Here is a 10,900-nt window from a genome sequence, read left to right on the forward strand (position 1 = left end):
AGTTTCTCAAAGACGTGCCCTTCTTACTTGTATCCTTTGTTCCTTCCAGTATATTCTCTATGCTGTCCTGCCTCAGCCTTTCAGTCTTGAAGAACTTCCCCCACTTTGGGGCATCTACATATGCTGTTTTTCTGCATAGAATGAAGGCCTCCTCCTATTCCTTTTCCTACTTCTGAGTCTCTGGTAAAATCTGTTTATGTGTTCTCTTCTGAGATAAATCGCAATCCATTATTTTCATAGTGTTTATTACAATGCAAAATAAGTACTAACAGGCTACTGACATTTATCCTATTGAAATATAAGCTTACTGTGGTTTATGGAACAAACTGGCTTGCTGTGACAAACTCTACCAAAGTTAGCATGCATAGTAGGTGCTAAAAGCCTGTCTGCTGGGAGATGTTCAGTAGGTCATGTAATCACATAGGACTTCCTTGTAATCTGAAGACTGGAGTTCAGACCCCCAGCACCCATGTAAAAGCTGAAGGCACAGAAGCCTGCATTTGGGAGGCAGAGACAAGGAATCCCTGGAGCAAGCTGCCTAGCTAGACTAGCAGAACCAGTGAACTGCAGGGCCAGTGAGAGAGCCTGCCTCAGTGTAGAAAGTGAAGGGCAATCAAGGGAGACACTGGGCATCAACCCCTGGTTTTCACGTGTACGTGTTCTCTCTCTCTCTCTCTCTCTCTCTCTCTCTCTCTCTCTCTCTCTCTCTCTCTCTCTCACACACACACACACACACACACACACACACTCAAACACATATGCATAGCACACACGCATACATTTAAAAACAAAGCAGAACAAATGCCTATCTACTGGAGAAGCTTGGGAACTAGTTTACTCAGCAACTGCACAAGCAAAAAGAGCCTAAGGTTGAGCCCTAGGAGCCACATAAAAACCGCCAGGTGTGGCTGCACACGTTATAATCCAGTGCTGAGGAGTTAGAGACAAGAAGGTTCTTGGGGGTTACTGGCCGGCATCCTAGCTAAATCCATGAACCACCGTCCCCTCAAAAAAAAAAGGGCCCCTAAGGAATAGCACCTGAGATTGAGCTTTGGTCTCCTACACACACACACACACACACACACACACACACACACACACCTGGCTTCCACATACATTCATACATACACACAAACATACCAACACACATGCACATTAAAAACGAAAACACCAGAAAATAATCTGCTGAGGAAATGGAGTCCTCTGTCACCTGAATGATAGAGTCCTAAAAAGCACGTTTCTTTTCTGGAAGATCCTCTGCTCCAGCTCTGATAGTTTATGTGAAGAATCACAACATCGGAATGGAGCTGTACAACAGAAACCACGAATCCCTTTCGACAGAAGTGCACACCACGATATTTTTAGTTGATGGTGCTGAGTAAGACCAGCTCGCTCTGATTTTATGAGGACAAACTTCTCAACACTGTCTTAAAGCATATTTGCACATTTCAGGGAACAAAGGCTTCCAAACCTCCTAAGCCTGCAGCCTCGGATCTCCCTGTCCCTGCTGAAGGGGTCCGCAACATCAAGAGCATGTGGGAGAGAGGGAATGTGTTCTCCTCCCCCTCTGCCTCGGGAACACCAAATAAGGTATGAGCATGCATCTCATATCTCAAGTTTTGAAAAGTGGATTTTCCCCATTTACATTAGGAACGGCCTTCATTCACAACAAATGCAATGAGGAATGTACAACCTGCACTTTGATTTGCCAAAAAAGGGGTGGGGGGGGCAAAATAAAGCAAGCTCATAGAGTTTGTATTCATGGGCTAGCCTCTGTACTCAGCGGTGGCCATGGACCACTAAACGAAGTGCTTGCATTTAATTATCAATCATTAGGGTTAGGATGGGACGAGGAGACATGGAATAAAACTGATATTTCTTTTTTTAAAGACTTATTATATGTGTATAGCTGTTTTGCATATATATATATATATATATATATATATATATATATATATATATGCACTATGTGTATGCCAAGTGTCTGCAGAGGTCAGAAGAGATCATAGAATCCTCTAGAACTGGAGTTACAAACGGTTGGGAGCCACTGTGTGGGTGCTGGGAATCGAGCCTATGTCCTCTGGAAAAGCAACCCATGCTCTTAACCACGGAGCCATCTCTCCAGCCCCTGATATACTTTTTAAAGGGACAGAATCAATACAATAAATATGCATTATTATAAAGGAGAATGTATTACATTGGCTTATATGGTGGAAGCTGGGTCAGCAGTGGCTTGCTGCACACTGGAGAGGCTGAAAACCCACTGAAGGGGGCTGCTGAGCCCACAGTACTGGGTGCTTCAGCAGTCCTGATTTAGTGATGAAGGCCTGGAGGATACCGGGAGAGCTACTGGGCTTTAGTCCACATTGGAAGGGTGAAAAAACTGGGTTCTTATGCCAGCAAAGGAAGGCTGGCTACTGAAACAAGACAGATGCAGCCCCCAAGCAAGGTGTGAAGCACACAGGCAGAGCAGCCCCTCTTCACAGCTGGCCACGGCCAGAAGGTGCTGCCGCCTCTGGGGAAGGGGCAGGGAGTGTCTTCCTCCCTCTTCTCTAGCTAATCCTTCAGTCAGCCTGGTACTCAAGATCAACAATTGCCGATTTAAGGATACCTTGAAGTGTGTAAGATTTCCCCGGTAAAGGTACCTTTTCTTCTTTAGTATTTGGGGTGACTGGCTTTTTGCAGGAAACCGCTGGCCTGAAGGTGGGAGTTTCCAGCCGCATCAATGAATGGCTAACTAAATCACCAGATGGCAACAAGTCACCTGCTCCAAAGCCTTCTGTAAGTAGCTTGGGGAGATCTGAGTTTCTCAGATCTTACAACTTACACATAAGAATAAAAGAGCAGTTGGCTCACCTGCCTAGGAGGGATGGTTTTCCTGTTCTCTGCTGCCGCTGCTGGGTGGCTCACTGCTGGGGGGCACACTGCTGGGGGGCTCACTGGTGGGGGGCACACTGGTGGGGGGCACACTGGTGGGGGGCACACTGGTGGGGGGCTCACTGGTGGGGGGCACACTGGTGGGGGCACACTGGTGGGGGGCACACTGGTGGGGGCACACTGGTGGGGGGCACACTGCTGGGTGGCACACTGGTGGGGGGCACACTGCTGGGGGGCACACTGGTGGGGGGCACACTGGTGGGGGGCACACTGGTGGGTGTGCACACTGCTGGGGGACACACTGGTGGGGGGCACACTGCTGGGGGGCACACTGGTGGGGGGCATACTGGTGGGGGGCACACTGGTGGGGGGCACACTGCTGGGGGGCTCACTGCTGGGGGGCACACTGTTGGGTGTGCACACTGGTGGGGGGCACACTGGTGGGTGTGCACACTGGTGGGGGGCACACTGGTGGGGGGCACACTGGTGGGGGGCACACTGGTGGCTGTGCACACTGGTGGGGGGCACACTGGTGGGGGGCACACTGCTGGGTGTGCACACTGCTGGGGGGCACACTGCTGGGGGGCACACTGGTGGGTGTGCACACTGGTGGGGGGCACACTGGTGGGTGTGCACACTGGTGGGGGGCACACTGGTGGGTGGTACACTGCTGGGGGGCACACTGGTGGGTATGCACACTGGTGGGGGGCACACTGGTGGGTGTGCACACTGGTGGGGGGCACACTGGTGGGTGGTACACTGCTGGGGGGCACACTGGTGGGTATGCACACTGGTGGGGGGCACACTGGTGGGTATGCACACTGGTGGGGGGCACACTGGTGGGTATGCACACTGGTGGGGGGCACACTGGTGGGGGGCACACTGGTGGGGGGCACACTGGTGGGGGGCACACTGGTGGGTATGCACACTGGTGGGGGGCACACTGGTGGCTGTGCACACTGGTGGGGGGCACACTGGTGGGGGGCACACCGCTGGGTGTGCACACTTGTTGGGGGCACACTGCTGGGGGGCACACTGCTGGGGGGCTCACTGCTGGGTGGCACACTGGTGGGGGGCTCACTGGTGGGGGGTACACTGCTGGGGGGCACACTGGTGGGTATGCACACTGCTGGGTGGCACACTGGTGGGGGGCACACCGCTGGGTGTGCACACTTGTTGGGGGCACACTGCTGGGGGGCTCACTGCTGGGTGGCACACTGGTGGGGGGCACACTGGTGGGGGGCACACTGGTGGGTGTGCACACCGCTGGGTGTGCACACTGGTGGGGGGCACACTGCTGGGGGGCTCACTGCTGGGTGGCACACTGGTGGGGGGCACACTGGTGGGGGGCACACTGGTGGGGGGCACACTGCTGGGTGTGCACACTGCTGGGGGGCTCACTGCTGGGTGTGCAGACACAGAGTGGCCTGGGCAGCTGCACCATGATTCAGGTAAAGCACAGCCTCTGCCGGAGTGGGGGAGGGGGGCTTAGTCGTGGCACAGGATGCTGGGGCCGTTCAACTAAGACCCTCTGCATTTCTCTCTGTTTTCCTTTATTTACTTATCTGTTTATTTGGCTTCTATTCTATACACCACACACAGGAATTTGAAAGCAAAACGCCATGTTTCTCAGGCTACTTATTTATTACAAGCATTCCAAAACTTATTCCCAAAAGATTGGGTATTTTGGCCATTTTCAAGCCATGTTTTTTTTTTTATTTTAACTAATTTCTATAACTTAACACAAAATAGTTATTTAGTAGCTACTGAAATAATTTCTATTATACATATAATTAATATAAATTGAATCAACACCTGAAAAGGAAAACCATAAAAAAAAACCTGAAACTAGAAAACTGGAATACTCCCCCTGCAAAACCACAAAAACTGGCTATGAATATTATTTTAGACTACTAAAATTTTTCTTATTTACTAAGTGTAAGCTAGTTATACAAATATTCCTTTAACTCACTCACTATGTAATTGCCTTACAGTTGTTCTTAGAATAAATCATTCACATTCTCCATTCAGCCTTCTCTGCTAAGCTGACTTTGCAGTTTTATTGGTATCAAAGGAGCAGAAAAGGAACTGCCATAACCCAAATTTATTGTTATTTAATTTATTTATCTTTTATTTTTTATGGGTTTTTGCGATAATATAGCCCTGGCTGTCCTGGAACTCACTATGTAGACCAGGCTGGCATTGACCATAACCTTCATTCTTTAAGAAGAAAAACACCCCAGATCCCATGCCTTTAAAGTGTTAAGCTCCTGCAGCGATATCCTAGCACTTCCCAAATTATAAAGGAGAAATGAAAATGTTTGTGCTCCCTTCTTGGTAGCAAAACATTAAGCTTTTTAGTTAATATTCTGCCCAAGATCTTTGCACAAGACTTCACAGAAGGTATATGCCAATGTGAACTCAGTTTACAGTTGTGAAGACATTACCCATTGAAAAAATATGCATTCCTGCCAAGCAGATAAAGGAGATGGAGTCAATTTAAAAAAAGGGGGGGGGGAGGAAAGACACCACACCCAGTTGTATCTTTGGGGCCTCAAATGTCACAACTGGTCATCTTGACACAAGAAATATAAATTATTTTTAAATAGAAATAAATTATGGTCTGTCAATGGTATGGTTCTAGACCCATGGTTACTAATACTTTGATTTCTGAATCATGGATCCCTCTGAAAGTCAAATGAAACTAAAAGCCGTTCTACAACGTGTAAATCTGAGGAGTTCATGGCCACATACCCCACTTCAGGGACTCTCCTGAGAAAAGAAGGAAGGACACAAAGATAAATGGCTTCTCTTTGAGTATGGCATCACCTCTCTAGAGCAGATGGCCATTCCTTTCCTCCCACGTCTCCAGTATGTGTGGTCTAGTTCATCCTGTACCAAGTTGTCCTCATGGGCTTGGTCCAGGGCTGCCTCTCGAGTCTTTGATCAGCCCCTGACCTGACTTGCTTCCCATCCATTACCCTCCTAGTGGAAGGGTTAAAAGAGTACATGTAAATGGAGTTATTACCTCCATAGGTGGGATTGTACTAAGGATCTCACACCAAAGATAGCGGTAACAGTGCCTGCGGTTATTGATGGCCTCCTAAAAAGTGACAGGACAGAAAAGTAATACAGGAAACTTAGAAAACCACAGGCTGCTTTACCTCCTTAGTAAGTGACGTTTAAACTTACCTAGGAAAGCAAAGAAGGGAAGAATACGACAGTTAGTATATATTTTAGTGATCACCTTCTTCCCATTGGGTTTGACAGATTTGTGTGGCCTCAAATAAGTAAGTAAGAAATATATATTTGATGTCATAAATAAAATAGTAGGTTAGTTATACTCATTAAGCTTTGTAAAGCTTTGAACACATTCCTCTGGTAGTATTTCCTCCTGTATTTTAGCCCTAGTACCCACCATGTCAAATTACAGCTAGTCATGTGACTGTCTCCTGGAAGAAGATAATGGCTTGGAAACCAGCAAGGTAGGAAAAGTGAAGCTCGGACTCTGTGGTTGCAGCAGAAATGAGGTAAAATTTCAGTGTGGAAAAGGCCACTGGAGTCTTACAGATGTGTAGACTGTCAGACAAAACCTCCAAGGAAGGCAGGATACGAAGATATCAGACAGGGATCTTGGGTCCTATCCATGAGGTGTCACAGTGTTGACCTGAAGCTAAATTCTGACCATTATGGGTTTTTTTTTATTTTTTCAAGTTATAATCTGAGCACTTTTTGAAGTATGAAAATATACATTCTTTAATATATTGGTTCCAGTCCTTTCTTTTTTTACACCATCCACTTCAGACATGTGTGTTTCCATTTTGGTCCTTCAAGATATCCAAGTTTGGGGCTCTGGTTAGGCTGGTCCTGAGTCCAGAATGTCAGAGGATTATCTATAAGCAGCACCCAGTAGGAGAACTTCAATAGTCCCTTCTGGTTCTGGACCAGATACAACTTATTCTCAACCCATTTCCTTTATTCTCACTATGGAGGAGAAATCCTAGGTTTATTGTTTGCAGCTGTGACCTGTGACCATGAGAACAAAGAGTTATTTCAACCAAACAGTCTTTACCCATGGTGAAACCCCAAAAGCAAAAGAGTAAGCCACAGGGCTAACACTAGCATGTTGCGTTCTGAAACTCAGAGGAAAAACCACCCAAGACTTCGTAGTTATGGCCTTATTCTCAGGGATGCTAAGAATTACAAGTACTCAAAATTGTCATCATTATCCCCCAGAAATTAGCATATTTAAAATTAAACATTGTCCTGCTTTGTGTATCTTTCTAGGACAGTCAAGCTACTTACGAGTAGAATTTATAAACTTCCAGCATAGCTTTGTGACTGGAATTCAAGTTTGAATGTTTTAGCTGATTTGTCTAGTCTTTGTGTCTAAACTACATGTCATATAGCAATTAAAGTGCTAACTTGTCTCTCTTTTTGTTTAAAAAAGAACGATGTCTTTCTCAGCTGGCTTCTCTTCTTCATTCTTTCGTCTCTCGTTGACTGGAAACCTGCCTTTCCTGCCTTCATCTCTCCCTCTTCTCCCAGCCTGGGTCTTTCTCTCACATATAGTATGGTCAGGTAATTCCATTTATATTTCCTTTTGACTTGAAAATGCTGACTTACAATGTGGATGCTGCTATTTTCTGGAAACACCCTTAAGTGATCTGGAAAGATTCATCAACATGATTTCAGGGAAATGGAACACTCATAGGATACAAAAATATTTGTCATCTATGAATCAAAGAAATAAGTGATAGCACCCACTTTTCAGAGCTTCTTCCAGCATGTTCCTTACTATAGCTGCCAATGTTTTTAAGTCTTCCAGACAATTTGGCAACTTTTACCCACACTGGCAAATGTAGTGGAATTTTTTTCTTTTTAAATATGATTTGTCGCTTAATGTTTCCAAGTTAAATAGGTATCGCTTTCTAATAGAATATCAGGAATTCATTCCACAGGCCCATAACCTCGCTAAGCGTATGACAAATCTCCACATGGCATTATTTAACCATGCAGGTTCAGTATTGAGATGCTGGTATTCTGTGTCAGAAATATGTTCACCAAAACTGGCATCCGTGGAAAACCACAGCTGCTAAGGCTTTGCCTTCCTAACGAGAAAAGGCATTGCCAAAGTAAGCAGTACTATTTTCAGTAAAACACATTCATTTTCTCCAAACTACCTGTGCCAAGTACTAATATAAGCAAATGCTGGAAGAAAAGTAAATGAAAACAGCAATTTGGGTCCTTATCCAAATGAAATCAATTATGAGGTAGTAAACAAGAATCCAAGACTGTATGACTAGTATGGGTCATACTTTACTGTTTTCAGGAGTCACACATGTTCTTAAAATACATCAGCAATTGCCCACTTCTCTTAGGGTTGCCGTTGGTGACACATGATTATTTTTGTGGGGCTAGGTTCTACTAATTCACTTCCAAATGACACACTTGGCCATCAAGAAACACGGAATGATTTCAGTATCTCCCTTAGGTTGCAAGATCCTAGGACAGTGATCCTACAAAAGGAAGTTGTTAGGGGACGAATAAAACACTACAGGGAATGATCTGGGGAGATGGGGGCTAGCAAAGACTGTGAGCACAGCACCACGGGGGCTCTGAGAACGTAGCTCCATGCAGACACGACCAGAGGTCAAATGCTTCCAAGTATACTCCCGAAGCCAGGGTGGGCCTGAGAAGCACTCTGAACTTCCAGCCTGCCTCTTGGGTAAGCAACACGGACGTCTGTAGCCAGAGAGTTGTTAGTGGAGGCCATGTATGTATTTCCAGCCTATTCCCAGGAAACAGGCCAAGGTCTGTTCACAAGACAGGTAACGGCTAGTGGTTCTTCTATTTTGAACAGTTGATGTGGTGGCTGGCCTACTTAGGCTTAGCCAGAAATCATGAATGGTCACCTGTCTTTTTTTTTTTTTCTGCTTTCTTTTCATTAGGACTTGAGGCCAGGAGATGTATCTGGCAAGCGGAACCTCTGGGAAAAGCAATCTGTGGATAAGGTCACTTCCCCCACTAAGGTAATATCCTAGGGGGAATCATGTTTCAGAGATTAATTATTTTTTCCCGATGAATCACTGAATATGATGTCCTGGGGTCAAATGAGAAATATTGCTAACTCACAAATCTAGGCTTGGATGACCATCAGTTTCTAAAAATCATGTGTGTCGTAGCCCAGAGAAAGGACAATTTACAAAGCCATTGGCACTGCCGGCTTGTCAGGCTTTCAACATAAATGTATCAGTCATGGGATGGTTCCCAGTAAGACAGTTTCTAAATAGTTGTCACAGTTGTGGAACTATGGCCATCAGAGCCATAAGGGATAAGCATGGTCTTTCTTTGCAGGCTACACAGTTATTTCAGGGGAAACAAATCTCTTGGGAGAAATTGTGTGCCTCCTCCATTGGTTCTATTTCTAGAACTCTCCTAGGAGACATTGCTCACAGCCTCAGACTTAAGGTGGCTATAGCAAAAATTTTAATTTTTAAATAAACAAAATATGCTATCCAGTGAAAACTAATGGCTAAGAATGCTTGGTCCTCTAGGAAGTGTGCGTATTTTCCAGAAACACCCTCTAGGTGGTATTTAAAATACACTCAGAGAATAGCCAGTTCTGCTGGTTGTATACGGAGATAATCCACTCCTAATTGTGGCATTTCCCCATTTCAAGAAGCAGACTCAGCCGGTCCCTCAATAGGAGGACATTCAGAAAGAGAACTCAGATCAGCAATAAGGTGAGAATAGTCTGCTTCCCAGGAATGCAGAGTCCTAGGAGAGAGACTTCTGAAGCGAACTCTGGGCTAATGAGAGCTCTGAAGGCAGCTAGAGCATCACTGAGATCCACTCTAGGGAGGGAGGGACTTCCCGCGTTCCTGGGTTCTGCACTCTCTTCAACCTGGTGCAGCTGCCTGAGTGTAGCACTCCACCTTCCCCATCAGTTATAAACTGCTCTCCTGAGCCAGTGAAGTCCACTAGCCGAGCCTCTCTACTTACAGTGACTTCTAAATCATCCCATTATCCAAATGATTGCTAAATATGCTTTTAAAAAGTACCCAGCAGCTACTGTTTGCTAGGTACCGTTATTGCCTCGTGTGTTCCTCCAGTTACTATGAGCATTAAGTGGGAGGACTGTTAGCATTTTATGGCGGAAGAAAATGAGGCACTGAGGAATTAAGTAACTTTTGTAAAGGAACATATCTAACAAGTGGCCAAATGTGCACCCAGGGGCTACAAAGACGGTTTGGTGGTTAAGAGCATTTGCTGTTCCTGCAGATGTCCTAGGTTTGATTCCCAGCACCCACACAGCAGTTCACAACCCTCTGTAACGACAGCACCAGGACAGCACCAGGGGATCAACGCCCTCTTCTGGCCTCTGAGGGCACTAGGCATGCATATGGGACATAGTTATACATGCAGTCAAAACATAAACATACAACAAAAAAATTCATGTTCAAAAAATACCTACACTGATACTCAAGCAGTCTGCTCTGAGCCTACATTCTTTTGTTGTTGTTATTGTTGTTTTGGGGTTTTTAGTTTTGTTTTTGGAGACAGGATTTCTCTGTGTATCAGTCCTGGCTCTCCTGGAACTCATTTTGTAGACCAGGCTTGCCTCAAACTCACAGAGATCTGCCTGCCTCCCAAGTATTGGATTAAAGGCATAATGACTACCATGCCTGGCTTCTGAACATTTTTAACCATGACCCTTGGGTTTTTTTTTTAATGTACATAAAACAGAAAATATAACGTTCTTAAAATCCCTTCATAATTTTCTATTGGCAGAGGAAAGGAGGGAGGGTGAATATTTGTTTTAAACACAAAGAATGAACTTGTGGGCCTAAGACTCTGAAATCCTGGGAGCATGAATATATCTTCCACAGTAGTGGTCCAGGTGGTATGACAGCATCCTTTCTGAGTAGGGGATGTTGACTGTCCACCGTCACAGGTATCAGGGTCCCTGTGGTCATATTCAGGCTATGGGAAGTAGAGCAGAACCACCCTGGAATTGTGG

The 10,900-nt window shown here is 45.7% G+C and overlaps 1 protein-coding gene across 8 annotated transcripts in view; it reads left to right on the forward strand.

Annotated features, from left to right (window-relative positions):
* The window catches only part of Cald1 (caldesmon 1), a 187,696-nt gene that overhangs the window by 173,576 nt on the left and 3,220 nt on the right, over positions 1-10,900 (forward strand). For all 8 annotated transcript variants that reach the window (XM_075953837.1, XM_075953838.1, XM_075953841.1 and 5 more), the window contains 3 exons: positions 1,453-1,590; positions 2,686-2,781; positions 8,829-8,909. In XM_075953837.1, coding sequence (XP_075809952.1) covers positions 1,453-1,590; positions 2,686-2,781; positions 8,829-8,909 — 315 coding nt within the window. The remainder of the gene's footprint in view (positions 1-1,452; positions 1,591-2,685; positions 2,782-8,828; positions 8,910-10,900) is intronic.

Source organism: Microtus pennsylvanicus, chromosome 19, assembly GCF_037038515.1.
Source record: "Microtus pennsylvanicus isolate mMicPen1 chromosome 19, mMicPen1.hap1, whole genome shotgun sequence".
In the NCBI taxonomy this organism is placed as follows: domain Eukaryota; kingdom Metazoa; phylum Chordata; class Mammalia; order Rodentia; family Cricetidae; genus Microtus; species Microtus pennsylvanicus.